Raw genomic sequence first — 16,790 nt, forward strand, 5'->3', positions numbered from 1 at the left:
TTTATTAGAAAATCCCAGCAGATTGTTTAGCATCTTCATAATTTTTCTGTTTGTCAACAGTAAGTGTTGAAATTGGTGCCAAAAGGTTAAATGCTTTCAAGTATTCCTATATAGATGAGAATTAATTTGGTACATAAGAAGCAACAACTCAAATTAGTTTTGCAGTCAATTCTATATTATACTACACACACTTCTGCAAATCTTTATTTGCACTGATAATTGATTATGAAAATAAACTAATATTTTGAAAGCAAAATGTCCATTTATCAATATGATTGGTTAGTGTCTGCAGTTGATTTTAAGTGTGAGAAAGCAGACACATTTCTTGTATACTTATATCTTCCTCATAATAAGTTGTCATTGAACTGTAAGCCATAATTTTGGACTTAATAAATGAAGATCATCATAAATGACGTAAATAGAGGAAACAAATACGCTACAAATATTGTTCACATTACACAGTGAAGTTATACTCACAGCCCATATCCATCAGCTTTAAAGCCTGAGTCTGGACCATCTTCCAAACTTCTGATTCACTAGAGCACCTGTCTGATTTGTATCTATCATCAGAAACCTACATTTAGGAACTTCTTGATAAGCACAGGCAGATGGAGCCTGGCAAGCTCTGCCTTTGGATGTCTGGTACAGCTGTGATTGGCAGAAGATGTTGAACAGTGTATAAACACTGCATTTCCAGAAACTCCACTTTTATGCAAATACCGTGGCTGCAGTAACATGAAGAAGGCTGTCAGAGGAGGACTGGTAGCACTGGAGGGTCAGGCTGCCTTTAAATGCAGTTCTTGGCCTGCATCTGCAGAGTTGCTGATAAGCAGAAGTGTGGTGTGTGCCAATGTGTATGCCACTGGAACAGCTGTTCCTTTCAAGAAATTGGGTGAATGGAAAGTGGTTCCTTCTTCCTTTTGGGCTGGCTGTACTCTAGAAGAAATAATTGTGAGCATCTCCCTGCTGTGTGGCTGGAGTTCTTTGTTCTTTTCTGACTAGCTACTCAGTGTTTTCTCTGTGGCACTGCCTCTGTTTCTTCAGGATGCATGGGTGATCTTAGAGTCCAGTTATGATAACTACCAAATTTAATATTTGTCTATTTTTGCCATTTTTAAAATGAATACCTGGTGTACTTCATATTATCTTTTACTGTTACTTCTAAGACCTGCAGATCTGTGCATTGATAGTGTATATTCTTGTGATTTATCTTTAGCCTTTATTCCTACCTGTTAGCTCATTTTCTGAACAGCCTAGAAGGATTAAATACCAAATAATAAATGTATGTGCACGAATATCTATATTTACCTCTATGTGTGCATGTCTGTGTTTGTACATAATCTGTGATTCCCTATTGTAACAGTGTGTTGATTCGTGATATATAGCTGTTACTCTTTATATTCCACTTATAGAAGGTGATCCACCATGTTAAGTCCAGCATAAACATTTAAAGAAAGATTAGTCACATTCAGTGGTAATTTGTTGTAATTTTTTTCATTTACACCGGTTTCTGGATTTTATTTCAGCCTGGTTTAGATTTTTTCTATCCATAGCATAACTCCAAGAAGATTTTTCAGAGGGTTGCTAGAATAAGTCTGAATTATTGAGGGATAAACTGAAATATCTCGTGTATTTGAATGCAGGCTTAATATCTTGATGTTGTTGCATTTCCCCCCTACCATTACTTTACAGTTTTCAACTAATTTATTATCACAAAAAGTAAGGCGTGTGAAATAGTTTCTTGTGGGAGTCATGGGGTTTTCCTACAGTCCCAAAATACAGTGTCAGAACCCTGAGTGAGGGTTCATTCCTAGTATGGCCCTCTGCACTATGCAGTGCACCACATTCCTGAATTTCTCACTGCTGAGCTTTGAAATAGTTGAGTTGTGACACTTCTGTAGCAGGCAGAAAGCAGAATCAGTGTGAAAGTTGACCAGAGTTAAACCAATGTAACTGTTTCTGCCTACAGTGTTGATGACAGAACTGCCTACCTGGCCCTGGGAGCAGTGAGGAACATCTCACTTAACATTTTCATCTCCAACATTGGTGATGATGCCTACGACACCAATGTTTTCTTCAATTTTTCTGGAGAGCTCTTCTTCATCAAAATGTGGCAAAAGGTAAGAAAGGCTAATCTCACTGTGAGCAAGTCTCTTAACTTTAAGTCAATTTATTTACAAATTAAGGCTGGACTAGGGGTGGTCCACACTGCTGAGACATTTGGAAGTTGTGTTTGGTTATGCTGGACTTTAATTTCTTTCAGGCTCTTTAATGAGATTTTTTTTCTTTTGTGGATTTGGTGTGTATAGATTACACCTTCTGTATTTCTGTAGAAGACACGTGCCTGTTATTTGTGGTGCACTAATGAGAAAGGAAGACTGAGACATACAGAGGTAGAGGGAGACTGGTTGGAAACTGATAAGGTACCAAATGGCACTGAAATACAAAGCATAACATTTGTTTAAATGGTGCCACACTGCACCCAGCAGTCCTGGTTATCTCTTCACCTGGGCTTCTAGACTTTCTCCTTGTCAAAACCAAGACACAAGGCTTGTTTCTTTGCTCATATCCTGGTGCAGCTTTGGGTTGTGGCCAGGGCACATCACTAGATCCAAGAGGTCAAGAGTGCTTTGAATTTCATCCATATGGAGTCAGGTGAATGTTTTGAGTTTAGTCTCTTTTCATGTAGATAGAAATGCTTGGATGTTTTCATTAGCACGAGTTCATTTAGAAATAAAGGTGTTGTAATGCAAACAGTGAATAAAGCTTTTTGCAAACTGATGGCCATGAAAGGTTTTTGAATGTGAGTGATGTGACAATAGTTGTGCAAAATGGGAGCTGTATGATTGTGATAACATTCTCTGTTTGTTCTTGCTTTTCACAGTTTTTGTCTGTCTTCTAGAGCTTTGCTTTGCAAGCCATAAGAGCAATATAAAACACTAATACAACTATTGCGAAGTTCAGGATTAAACTGGTCCACTGAACCAATGAGATTTTGCCATTATTGTCATGTTTTATGATAGGTTTAAATTATTATAACCCTCTTCAAATAACCCACTGCATAATAAAAAAACACAATTTCTTATGCATGTTAATTGTCTTAGTGTTCAGTTTTGACTGCACAGTTGCAAGCCCCAGTGAGTTGTATTTTTATTATAAACTTAATTTTCAGACATTATGTGCTGCAAGTGTCCAATTTATTTGGAGGGAAAAGACAGGGGATAAACTGGAAATGCCTATGCCAATATACAACTTCTCCATAGTGAAAGTTTTATGGGAAGACTTTCAGGGTCTGGCCCAGTTCTCGTTGAAGTCGGTGATTGTTGTCATCTTTTTCTTTTTTGAATATTTTACACATACCAAGTAACTGGAACACCAATTCCTTCATCGTTTTCCTTGGCCAACACTGTGAGGAAAGAAGCTGATGTGTTGTTTCCCATGATATTTTACCTTGAGCTTGGATCTATAGAGGACTTGAAAACGTCTGTGCTGAGTGCTGCATAGAAGGAGCAGTTTCTGGAAGCAGCTGGCATTCTAGTATTATCTCACTACTCAGTGTATTTTCTTCTAAGGAAAGCTAGTATTTCATTAAAAAAAGTACTGCACACATCTTCCTCAGCATCAAAGTACAGTCTGCAATTATTCCTGCTGTTCTAATGTTTCCTATGATTAATTTCATAGGGTTTGAATTTTTTTTTCTGATATTTATTTCATTATTTCAGTAACAGTTTTGAAAAACCAAGTTGCAGGATTATGTTAGGCTATTTTACTTTCTCTCATTCATCTTTTTCTTTTGGTCAAACTAATGTATAATTGGCCTCATTTTTTTGAGGTGGGAAACTGGATAATGACCTCATAGCCTCAATTACACTGTTATATTTTCCCTAAGGTCTTTGACAATGTGGGGTTTTTTTTGGTAAAATATCACAGTTTCCATGTCTCATAACCTACTCCCATCCTTTGACATCTATGCAGATTTTGATCCTTGTTGAATATTGTCCAAGCAAAAACCCATAACAGAAAGCCAGAATGAAAAAAACCAAAACAAACAGCACCTAAGTTTTTCCATAGTGGAGCAATTTAGTAATGAAAAGAGCTTTGCATGGTGGGAAGTATTAAGTATCACCTGCCTTTTAATAAATAATGGTAAAGTGAAATTGAGTGAGATCTTTCATGTGGCTGCTGTATTGTTTCTCTGCAAGGTGACTCTAAGAATGATGATTATATAGCAGCCTTTGGAGTCCATTCACGATGCTGTGAGTTCCCTGAGTGTTTTTCCTATTACTCCACTGGGGACATTTGTAGTGAATCCAGTGCAGATTTGTTTTGTTCTGTGGATTGGTTACAATGAGACCCGACAATGCAAAAGTTTAATGCTGCTTTTTTTCAACAGAGTTCCTGAAACAAAATGTCACATCTTGTGTTTGAAAAGCAATGAGGTGGCCTAGTTCAGGGATGGTGATGGTAGTGTTCTCTGAGGAGTCTGAGTAAGCAAGCCCCTCTTTCCTTCCTGAAGATTGAGATTTCATGAGACTTTATAAATAGAGACACCACCTGGAGATCAGTCGTCCACTGGAATAATTTCACCAGTGGATTCCCCAGTGCTGGACACTTTTAAGATTCAGGATGGTGGGCCATCTTGTCTAGGCTGTGTTTTTCCAAGAAAGGTTGGACCAGATGGTCTTTGAGGTCCCTTCCGACCTGATATTCCAGGCTTTGCTGTATCTCTGCAAGTTGAAAAAGCATTTGCTGATTGATATATAGGAGACTCCACCTATTCCACTCTCTGATTTTTCTATTATGCTGCAGCCAGTCCTGTCCATTTCATGGATGAAATCCAGCCTTTTCTTTACATCACTCCTGATAGGCAGTTTTTCTCTGAAGAGGCACAGTATGCAGTGTGGGCTGACTTCTCATTCCTTTGTGGTCCTATGGATACAATTCCTGTGCCATGTTTCAAGATCTCACTCTATGAGATAGAGTGCATGGAGTACTGCACTGCAGTGAATTTCAAAATATGTCCACTGAGAAAAGTGTTACTTTTGAAATACATATTCTTTAAAAAAATATAGAGAGGAAGAAAGACACTTCACCTGTGTGCTTAGATTTTTTTTTACTCTGTTGGCAAAGAAATCTTGCTCCCCTCTTCTGTGTAAAATAGATTTTAAAATATTCTTTTAATCTGAGAATTTATCATTCCTTAATTTTAATTCAGCTTTAGGAAAGCATTATATTTCAGAGTCTGAAAAATCCACTTAACAGAGCTGATACAACTTTACTATCAAAGAATGCAGAGTGTTGCAGTGTGCTGAGTCTGGAAAAAGAATAAAAAGCTATTGCTACTAATTTCTTCACCATTTTACTTCTATTGGAATTACCTCCTGGCTTGTGTTGTTTAGCTGAAGATGCATGCCAGGCACTTTGCTAACTGTTCTTAGCTGCTGCTCAGTGCAGAGGGATATTTTCAGGACAGTTGCAGAAATAGCACTGTAAGCTTGCTGGCAGTGGCAGTAAATGTGTAGGGCAGGAGCCATGTCTCTATTAAATGAGCTCAGCTATGGCATAAGATTTTATAGCAATAGTATAAATCCAGCATATTTATCATAATTACAGTAAAAGGGCAATAATGTATAGCATTAATCTCTCCCTGTACTGAAAGGGCTGACAGGAATCTCTCAGCTAACCCAGCACTGGTTTTGGAGAGAGTAGGTCAGGAAGATTCCATGGCTGAACATCATTCCCTGATGTAGATTGTTCCTACATTTCAGATAGGTTTCCAGTATCCAAAGCCAGCTGTGTATAACATTCCTACTGCTTCTCACAACAGCTTTTGCCAAGCAAGAGGTGAGTGCAGTTAGCAGGGCCAGACTAGGGCAGGGTTAACAGTGAGGTTTTGGTTTGTTTGGATGCAGTAGTTGCCCATGATTCCTGAGTGAGTGTGTACCTGAAACACTGGTGTGGAGTATGAATATTGCTGATAACCAGAGTCATGCTGCTTATGGGCTCTGGGGTTTGACTTCTGATGAGTAATGTGATACTCTGTGTTACCAGGGAGATCGTGCAATTTGGATATGAACTCACTCTTCTTCCTCACTCCCAGAGCTCTTGCTGCCATCTCTTGACTAGGATTGCCCAGGAGGGCTGCAAATGAAGGCAGAGTTTAACATTTTCCAAACTGGAGTTCTCTTGCACCAGATTCTCACACTGATCAAACTGTCCCAGAGTCTTAAGTTTGGCAGAGAGAGGATAGGACACAAAAATCAAAGACACATGCTCCCTTTTGGGCTACTGGAAGAAAATTTAAGTCCTGGATATTCATTTTCTCTGTTTTTCTAGCAGTTTCTGCCCCTTTGGGTTGATGCTTTTATCTAAGCCCTAAAATAATGGTTAGGTGATAAAATGCAGATAACTTTATAAAGGATCCCCTCAGGTGCACAAGATGCTGAAATGCACTGAAGATACACCCATGGCATAAAGTCAGTACAGTTTTATAAGTTTAGCAAACTAGCATAATTGACAAGAAATCCCAGTTAAAGACACAAGTGATGAGGTAATTCCCCCTTTTGGTTCACCCTCTTTTAAAGCCCTCCTTCCTCATTAGTTGTTTATGGGAAAGTGGCACTTGACTTTGGTTCTCAGGAAAATCAGGGTTAGGATTGGGACTTGGAATGTGTTTTGTCTTTCTGTCTAACAGAGCAGGTATAATACTGGCTACAAATCTATTAAGTTGTACAATAATAGACTACAGAGTATTATACCTATATAAATTATATGTGAAGAACATATAAAAGCAAAAATCAGTTTGGCATCAGGATCCCCTGGCAGATGAGTTAACATGATCAGTCTCAATTCACATCGAGCTTGTTAGCAGAAACCTCTTAAAGACTGCTAGCAGAAATCTTTTAAATTAGTGTTTTGATTTGATTCACCTGATTTTGCATGTAGTGTGTCTGAGTAGCTCTTGTAAACCACTCTGACAGCGGGTCAGAGGAGAGCGTTGCCAAGTAGTGCGGAAGCTCTGACCCCTTGCACAAGTTCACCTGGAAGATTGCCCAAGCCATATATCACTTACATGAAGAGATTTGAACCCTTTGCCAGGAAAGCAAAAGCTTTTATTGCCATGCCTTGGGAATATGAGTAGTGTGACAGTAGCCATGCCATATGTTGCCTCTCTGTTTTTGCAAATCTAATGGTCAACTATTGCTCCAGAGTGTGCCAAAATGTTTTGGATCCCTGGGGTAAAATTGTCCACTTTCTTAACTGGGAAGAAAAAAACATGTGCAGCTCAAGCTATCAGACTTCATTGTTTATTTTAATTTTCTTTTTCTGTGAATGCTCAATGGAACCCACAACTTTTCTGCTTCCCTAGGGATAAGTAAGGAGCAGTGCTTTTTCAGGTCAGGAGCTGTGAGTGTTATGTAATATACCCCTACTCACAGCAGGCAGGAATTGAAGGCTAGACTGTTGATCCAAACTTTCCACTTGGGATTCACGTATGATGCCTATCATCAGGGAATGAACATTGTAGATTTGGTTTATTTGTGTAGATAGTAGCAATTTCAGCCTTTAAAATTTTTCTCTTATACTATCCTTTATCATGTAGAGCTGAGAGATACTGGTATTTTGCTTATATGGGGTTTATATATAGATATATAGATAATTTTTTATTACTATCAAATTTTTTCCCAACAAATTAACTGAATGAATAAAGTGACAGCTTAGAAGTTTTACAGTTTAGAAGCTGTGATTTTTCAGGACATTAAATCTTGTTCCGCTCAGTGTTGGAAGAACTTGTATGAGTTTGATTATTATGAATGCTGAGAAGTTTTATGCTGATCATGTGAGGCTGTGTTTCAGGTTACACAGTGTGGAAAGTGTCCTGGAAGTAGCTCATAATGATTTATCATAATGTTTATCTTGGGTGTCTTTTCCAACTTTGATGATTCTATGATCCTATATATATATATAGTGGTTTTGAGGAAGATCTTGGGATGCTTTGTGTGGCTCAAATTATTAAGGAAGGTTTTATGTGATTGCCTAGTTCTGCCCTTCTCACAGGTCTGCCAGGGGAATGATTTTGTAAAGGAAGAACAGCTGTGTGGATTAATACAATCACGTGAGATGTACTTTTTGTAGGGGTTTAGAAGGCAGCCTGTGCTATAGCAAAGACCATTTACAGTGAATCCTGACCTACCTGCTGGTGTAGATCATCGTAATGAATAGCTGTACCACACAATGTTGCATTTCTCTGTGTCTGGGCATCAGCAGAGGTCCTGGTTTCCATCCAGGTGAGGTAGGGAAAAGGAGATCCAAAGCACTTAACTTATGAGACATCTTCAAGGAGGTGGAGAAAGGCTTCATGAGCCCAACAGGCAGTAGCTGTTCACCCCTTTTCAGTCTCTGAGTGGCCCATAGCTCACCAGCCAAGCTGCTTCTCCCTGCACATTTTCAGGAGCTGTACAGAGCTGGGAGCCAGCAGTGCCAAGTCATGGGTGAGGCTTTGGCAAAGAGATTTTCCTGTCTCTGTTGCTGAGATCCAGCTGCTCCTATCTAGACTGTTATTTTGATAAACTGCATTACTAAGAGAAAGGTAAAAATCCTTTCACAGAGTCCAGTATACAGTGAATTCAATATCCTTGGATACGCTTATTTAAAGGTTTTGCTGTCCCTATGGATCCCAAAGATCACCAGTGACTTTCCTGTGTCTCACTTCATTATCATGTTTTGCTCTTAAACTCAGTGGACAAAGACTTGCCAACATTTGAGATTAAAAGGCTATGGGCCAGGGTTCATCTCCTGTGTTCCTAGGATGAGGCTTAAAATTGTCTGAACTTTCACATCTTCTGCAAAAGATCTAAATGAGACTTAATTTGTACAGCTTTCAGTGGCTTTTGTTACAGCAAGAAAAGGGGGGTTATTTTTGTTGTTATTTGAAGCCTTAAGTTTATTGAGTTTCCAGTATGAAAGGTCAGTTCTATTTTGGCAGGAGTTTCTCTAGGTCACTTTTCTAACAGGCATCTCTGATGCTGTTGGAAGATAAATGACACTCCTGATATAAAATCCAATAGAATTGTAAACAAACATATATATATATATATCTTTACAGTATATATAAACATGTATATTATATGGATAATATGCATGTATATATATAGTTATGCTTATCTGCATTGCTTAGTCCTTTAGAATGTTGTAGTCATGGTTTTCTGTGCCTGGAAGTAGTGCCAATTGTTCTCTCTCACCTAGTTGTTTAGTTTTCTCCTGTGAAGCTAATAGGATAAAACCCAAACCCTCTTTAATCTTATTAAGCTCAGGACATGATCATGTGGCATACTTCAGGTGTAGCCTCTCTGAAGTCAATGACAGCTTTGCTGTAGAAAGACTAAAAAAATCAGCTGCATGGTCAAAAATGTGAGTAAGGTTTTGAAAAGTTTTTAGCTGAAAATCAAAGGAGGGGCCAGTGCTGCTTAAGAAACCACAAACTTTCCTGTCTGTGGGTTTTATATCAGTCTGTGTCCCTGTTAGAAGAAGCAGGCATGTTAAACCCCATCTGAAGGAGGCCCCAAATCTAGTTTTGGTTTGTGGTTTTGGGTTTTTTTTTTTTTTGAGAGGGAGCTTCCTGTGGCGTTTCATCAAAACCAGAGGCATTGAGCACAGCAGGGAGGAAGAGTGAGAAGTATTTCAGCTGGCTTTGTTGCAGGCTCTGGGGGTGAGCAGGGGACTGTCTCCTCACTGTGGACCCCCCACCCAGGCAGGCTGCAGGGGATGCCGAGCCAGGCACGTTCCCAGATGGCAGCGCTTTTGGCAGCCTACCTTTGGGAGGAGGCCAGAAAACCCGCACTTGACTTTTGGCCATAACAATCTGCAGACACAGTGAATTCCACTCAGTAAGGGAAAAGGAGGAGTGCACTAAAAAACTGCTCTCTAGTGTGGTACATCTTAAAGCCTTACAAGTGATCTGCTAAGCTTTTATTGTAAAGAAAGGGAAATATATTTTTAATTAAGCCTGTTTTGATACCCAAGTGCAGTAGGTAATGGGTAGTACCTTTGCATTTCAGCGTTGTTCCTAGGTTTCAAGGTTTTCATGACATTAAAAGGGTTTTTGGGGAAGATATCCTAATGCACACTGTGTTTGAGTTTCTGAAAGAGAAAGACCAAAATCCCCAAACCTATATGTGTTTCAACGAGGCATTTCCTGCGGTTTCAGATTTGACTTTGGTTGTTGGGGGATTTTATGTATAAATTCCAGGAAAATGTCCAGTGCGAGCTCATTATCATTGTTATTACCTTGACGTTATTCTTTACATTTGAAAATTACTACCAATGAAGGATGGAAAGGACAGAAGGGTAGGGTAAGGCTTGATTTTATTGATTGTATTTCCTCATTTTGTATTTGGTTTTAATTGTGAGTCTGGTGGGATGTGTTAAATTATTTGTGAGGGTTTTAGTTTACTTTTTCAGGGTTTGTGTAGTTGATGATACCTGAATTTATTTTCTGAACTTGTTATGAATTTAAGCATTTCATTGTAACACTGAATGAATAGCTGTGCTGCAGTTGAATACACCAATATGCATTATAGCTGAAGCCTTATACACAGAAGGTTGTCTTACAGTATAGCTGGGCATATATTATCCATGCCTTCAGAAGTACCACTAGAAAATTAATATTGGCAACTTGTTTGATTTTTGCCTTTTGTTTCCTGCTTTTAATTTTTGGAGGAGCATGTATTAAAGATACGGTTTTGTTGTCAAATTAAAATGTGTATAACTATTGGATTTGCATGGTAGCAGGGAGGGCTCTAGGAGTGGCTTCTCAGAGAAGCTGCTGGAAGCTTCCCCCATGTTCAATGTCAGTCAGCTCCATAACAGACCTGCTGCTGGTCAAGGCCAAGGCAGTCAGAGGTGGTGGTAACATATTGTGATAACATATTCAAATATCTGTGATAACATATTTAGCAGGAAAAATGTTATAATGTAGAAGTAACTATGGCCAGAAAAGAGTGAGAACATGTGAGAGGAACAACTCTGGAGACACCAAGGTGAGTGGAGAAGGAGGGGTAAGAAGTGCTCCAGATGCCAGAGCTGAGATTTCCCTGCAGTCCATGATGAAGACCATGGTGAAGCAGCTGTGCCCCTGCAGCCCTTGGAGATCAATGGGAGTGCAGAGATCCACCTGCAGCCCATGGAGGAGACCCACAATGGAGCAGGTAGATGCCCAAAAGGCATAGGAAGCTCATGCTGAGGCAGTCTCCTGGCAAGAATCTGCAGACCCATGGAGAAAGGAGCTCACACTAGAGCAGGACTTGTAACCCTGTGGGGAACCCACAGTTGTAGCAGATGGTTTGAAGGACTGCACACAGTGGAAGGGACCCATGCTGGAACAGTTTGTGAAGAACTGTAGCCCATGAGAAGGACTCGTGTTGGAGAAGTTAATGAAGAACTGTCTCCTGTAGGAGGCACCCCATGCTGTAGCAGGGGGAGGATTTCTCTCCCTGAGCAGGACACAACAGCAGAAACAGCATGTGATGAGCTGACCATAACTCCCATTCCCCATCTCCCTGTGCTGCTCAGAGAGCAGGTGGTAGAGCCCAACAAGCAGGGAGGGCTAGAGAGAAGGTTTTTAAAATTTGTTTTACTTCTCATTCTCCTGCTCTGATTTTGATTGGTAATAAATTCAATTCGTTTCCCCACAGCTGAGTCTGTTTTACTGGTGATGGTCATCAATGAATGATCTCTACCAGTCCTTATTCAACACATGAACCTTATGTTGTATTTTCTCTCCCTTGCTCACTTGAGGAGGGTACTGATATAGTGTCTTTGGTGGGCACTTGGCATCCAGCCAGGATCAAACCACCAGAGTATTCCTCTGTAATAGTTTAAAAACAATATCTTTGTTAATAGTTCATGCAGCCACAATTTAATAGTGTGAAACACATATGTGTGAGAGCACATGTATACATATATCTACATGTGAAGTGGGATGAAGGAAAGCTTACCCCAGAGCCCTTCAGTCTCCCAATGATTTGTCTCTGATTTTTCCCTGGGTTTTTGGAGAGCATGGACTCATACAAACAAGAATGTGTATGAAGCTTATCATAATAATCCTATGCACAGATAATGAGGGAATAATAAAGATTACAAAAATACATCTTTATGTACATTCTCTTTTAAGTAAAGGTATAATCAAATACAATATGCTGACAAATTGCAACAGCATATGTATTTTGGATATACATGTCAGGCTATGAAGAATATAGGAACAGTGTATAATTCTGCACATTCTTTTTCTTGAGTCTTAAGACTGAAATTGCTTTTCTAGATAATTGGATTATGTCTGGACAGGCATTTAATCAAACAAATTTTCTGCAGTTTTAGAGAGAAAAACCTTTTCGTGGGAATAGCACAATCTAAATTACTTCTGAATTTAGCTGTATGTGTGTCAGAGATACTTTGTGTAATAGTTCTTATGATTGCTTCTTAAATATTTTACTACATAGAAGTTGCCTTATGCTTGGTACTGTAGTGGTATATTTGCTAGCCAGTGCAATGTTTTTAAAAGGCATGTCTTCAAATGTTTATGAGCAAAGGTTTTGTCTTGATTGGCAAACTGATAGTACATTACTAAGTAGGCACCTTTTTGTTATGCTTTGGTGTATGTGGATCCTGGATTTTTCCCATCTGTACCTAAGTATCCATTTTTTTGGTGGTGAATGGTGGCATATCTGGTTGGCAGCCAGTCACTAGTGGTGTTCCCCAGATCTCAATACTGGGACCAGTCCTGTTGAGTATGATGCTCTGGATGAGGTGATCGAGTGCACCCTCAGTAAGTTTGTGGATGACACCAAATTAGAAGGGAGTGTTGATCTGCTGGAGAGTAGGGAGGCTTTGTATAGGGCTCTGGATAGGCTGGATTGATGGGCTGAGAGCAATGATATGAGCTTCAACAATGCCAAGATCCACGTCCTGCACTTGGGTCACAACAACCCCATGCTTCCCCCACTACAGGCTGGGGGAAGAGTGGCTGGAAAACTGCCCTGAGGGAAATGAGCTGTGGGTGCTGGTTTGACAGCAGCTGAGCATGAGCCAGTGTGTGCTCAGGTGGCCAAGAAAGCCAATGGCATCCTGAGCTGCATTGAGAATAATGTGGCCAGCAGGACCAGGAAAGTGATTCTCCCCCTGTCTCAAATAATGTGTTCATTTCTGGGCCCCTCATTACAAGAAAGAGCATTTCCAGAGAAGGGTAACAAAGCTGTTTGAAGGGTCTGGAGCATATGTCTTATGAGAGGTGGCTGAGGGAGCTGCAGTTATTTAGTCTGGAGAAAAGGATTCTCAGGGGTGACCCATCACCCTCTACAACTACCTGGAAGGAGGTGGGGGTTGGCCTCCTCTCCCTGGAAACCAGCAACAGGACAGGAGGAAATGGCCTCAAGCCATGTCAGAGAAGACTCAGGTTGGACATCAGGAAGAATTTCTTCACAGTTGTTAAGCATTGGAATGGACTGCTTTGGGAGGTGGTGGAATGACCATCCCTGGAGATGTTCAAGAAACGACTGGATGTGGTCTTAGTGCCATGGTTTAGTCAACCAGGTGATTTTTGGACAAAGGTTGGACTTACTGATATCAGAGGTCTTTTCCAGCCTTAATGGTTCTATGATTCTAAGTACTTTCTATAGTGGAGAAATGTGCAGCTGCGCATAAACACATGGGAATGGGTCATAGAGTCAAGCATAGTTGGAATGTGGCCATCCTCTCTGTGAATGAGAGTCAGCTGATCTAACCTCTCTATGGGGGTAATGTATCTTGGTGACGTTTCCTGTATGGTTTTCTTGAAAAAATTAAGTTGAGCAGTTCTCAACAAGTAGGGAAAAGAAATATTTAGCTAGTGTAGTACAGTGAAAGTCAATGTAAGTATAATTGGTCTGTTAAAATGGCAGCAAAGGAGGTGGAACATCTCAGGGTGGCCCAGATCCCAGTTTCTCCTTGTAGTTTCACCACCTACCCTGTACATCCCTTAAAAGATGAGAGGAACAAAAACATGATTTGTTTTATTGACTGGGTCTGAAAATTGTTTTGGAGCCTAATCACTTGAGCTGAACGAACAATTTATGCTGCCTCTTCAGCTTCTTAGGTGTGGTGCTTTAAAAATTTGCTGCAATAGCTTTTCACCATTTAAGATAAAAGTTTATGAGAGAGTTGGAAATATCTAGTAAATAGAAATGTCTTTGTCTTTCCCTTTCTGCTCAAATATTTGCTGTGTTGGCTGGGATCAGTAAGCTCTCTGTAAAATAAGTTCCATTCAGAGATGAGAAGGAAGAGGTGAGAGGCTTTAATTAATCACACAGAAATAGCCATTTTCTCAAAATAAGGAGCAAATCCAAGATGTTTGAAGCCAGGCTTGCTGGGTTTCAGGGTGGGATGTGCCTACAGCATTTACTAGTGAGGTCATGGAATAGGACAGGAAATTTCTTCCTAATGGCAAAGGAAACTTCATTTTTCCCTCTAATTATTTTCATTAAACAATGGTTGAGTTTCCCTAATCCCCTTTCAAGTTTATTTTCTGGTATTGAGTCAAAGGATCGATTTATTATTAGAATACAGGTCAAGGTGCCCCAGTGCCCCACATACTCATATGTGGATTTGGCTGTGTGAATGTCAGCATACTCAGATATGTAATTTTGCTTATTCGTTAAACATTGGGATGGTGAAGATCAATTGGTGAAACAGCAGTTCACAGAATTTGTAATGTGTGACATACATATTTCTTGTTGTGGTTTGTTAGGGGAATGTGTTGAAAATAAAGGAAAACTTTCAGTCCCTGTGACATCATTAAAATAGACCTTTGCGGTACACACATAATATCCTTTTATTCCAATTTATAATTTGATTTGATATCCTATATTCTTTAATCATTGCATTCAAAAGGTTAGGTAAATGCTAATTTCATGACAAGGTCTAGATAAGCAAGTCTAAAATTCTCTCTCTCTGTAATATTTTTTTCTAACAGGTAATGATTGACAGTTATTTTCACATTATAGTTGCTATTGATGCTGGTTTATCATTGACTTGGCCTTCATGTTATTCACATTGTTACTTGCATTCCACCTGTGTTTGAAAATTACTTACAAGAGAATAAATGTTTGAAGCTCTAGATCCAGAGCTGTTATGTTAAAAGAGTAAAGCCATCTTAATTTCTTTCCATCATGAACATCTTTCTTCTCCTTTTGGGTGATTCCATCACTCACTTTGCTTTGGCAAGTGGAGAACTGTATGCAGAAGAGTTTCTGACCACAAGATGCTTGCTTGAAATTGCTAAGTAAACTATATTTCCATAAAGTGAAAATAAACCTCATGGGATTTTCACTCTGAGAGGAGAAACTGCTTGAAATGTACATGAAAATATTTCCTGACTCATGATTACTTTTTCAGCTACAGCCCTGTGCTAACTACTGCAGTCTATCTTCACACTTACTATCAATAACAGGATGATTTTTCCCCGGCTTGCAATGTGTACTCACAGCTCGTGAGAGGCACTGTGGCCTTCCCAGGTGGCCTGGTGCCACCACTGGGTGCCATCTGCACTGCCCAAGAAGCTCAGAGAAGCAGTGCATCCCAACAACATGTACAACTCTCCCTGTGCTTCCCCCATGCCCAGTCCCTGGGCTGTGCAGTACTGAGAGAGTTGGGCACTGATGGCAGTGGTTGTTTGAAGACTTTTTGTGCATTTGGAACTCCTGACACAGATGAACAAAAGGAGAAAAACCAAACCCCAAAACTGCAGGCTCAGTTTGTGAGATACTGAGATTTCCAAGCAAAAGTGAATTCCTGATGCCTTTGGCATTGGCTGTGGGCTGATAGAGTTGGGGGAAGTCTGTGCCTGGCAAGGTCCAGCCCAGAAACATGGAGGAAATACTGTCTGCTCAGGTACCAGAGAGTACTTCTGACAAAGACACAAGGCAGACATCAGGCTGCTAGTTATCTGAAGAAAAGAGAGGCTTAAAGGGCTTTTGAGGATGATAATCAGAACAACTTTTAAGAAGTATCTGAGGTAGATCACACACACCATTTCAGTAATTTCAGATGATTTTGAATTATTGCACAGTGTCACTGAATTCCCAGTCAGTAACACCATTAATCCTCTTTGTGTTCTTGCAGTTTTAAAATATCCTACGAAGCACTATTTTAGAGGAAAGTGTGGTATCTGTGGAATTTTGTGTTAGAACAACTAAGCTGTATGCACATGAGGAGGCCTCCAAGATTAAATTACTCTGAGCTGTACTTGCTGTCAGTCATAAGGAAGCTCAGTCAGAGCCAGACTTCTTATTTGAAAAAAATCCCTAGCCTTTTATGAGCTCAGGCATCCCTAATTACACTGCATATGTGGAGAATTGTGACCCACATTCTTTTGTACCTCAGTTGCTGTAGAAAGAAAGTACATTAGTATGTTCAGGAGGTGGCTGTTAAATTAAATTGGTACATCTTTATATCCTTGAAGCCTCAGTGAAGGGATTTAGAGAACTGCGAGGCAGGGAGAGGTAAGTAGAAGCAAAATAAAAATTTTGTTTTCCAAACCCTAGAGAAACCCATGAGTTCTTGATAGCACAACTGAAGGGCTTAGACAAGATCATGAAGAGTGATTTGGAGGAGCCATTTCAAATGTCATCGAAGACATGAGTCCTTATTTTAGGTTCCTGACATGTTTGTTCTACCCAGCTTTGCAAGCCACGTGTGTAGGAAGCAAATTACCAGCTGTGAACAGGCATATGTTTTGTGATATCTCCCAAAAGTAAGAA

General features: G+C 39.9%; 1 protein-coding gene across 1 annotated transcript in view; it reads left to right on the top strand.

Moving 5' to 3' along the window:
- ITGA9 (integrin subunit alpha 9) overlaps window positions 1–16,790 on the top strand; it is a 215,252-nt gene that overhangs the window by 132,517 nt on the left and 65,945 nt on the right. Inside the window, exon 18 of the mRNA XM_014877065.2 lies at window positions 1,970–2,120. Within this exon, the coding sequence (XP_014732551.2) occupies window positions 1,970–2,120 (151 nt within the window). The remainder of the gene's footprint in view (window positions 1–1,969; window positions 2,121–16,790) is intronic.

Source organism: Sturnus vulgaris, chromosome 1 (assembly GCF_052056855.1).
Source record: "Sturnus vulgaris isolate bStuVul1 chromosome 1, bStuVul1.hap1, whole genome shotgun sequence".
NCBI lineage: Eukaryota > Metazoa > Chordata > Aves > Passeriformes > Sturnidae > Sturnus > Sturnus vulgaris.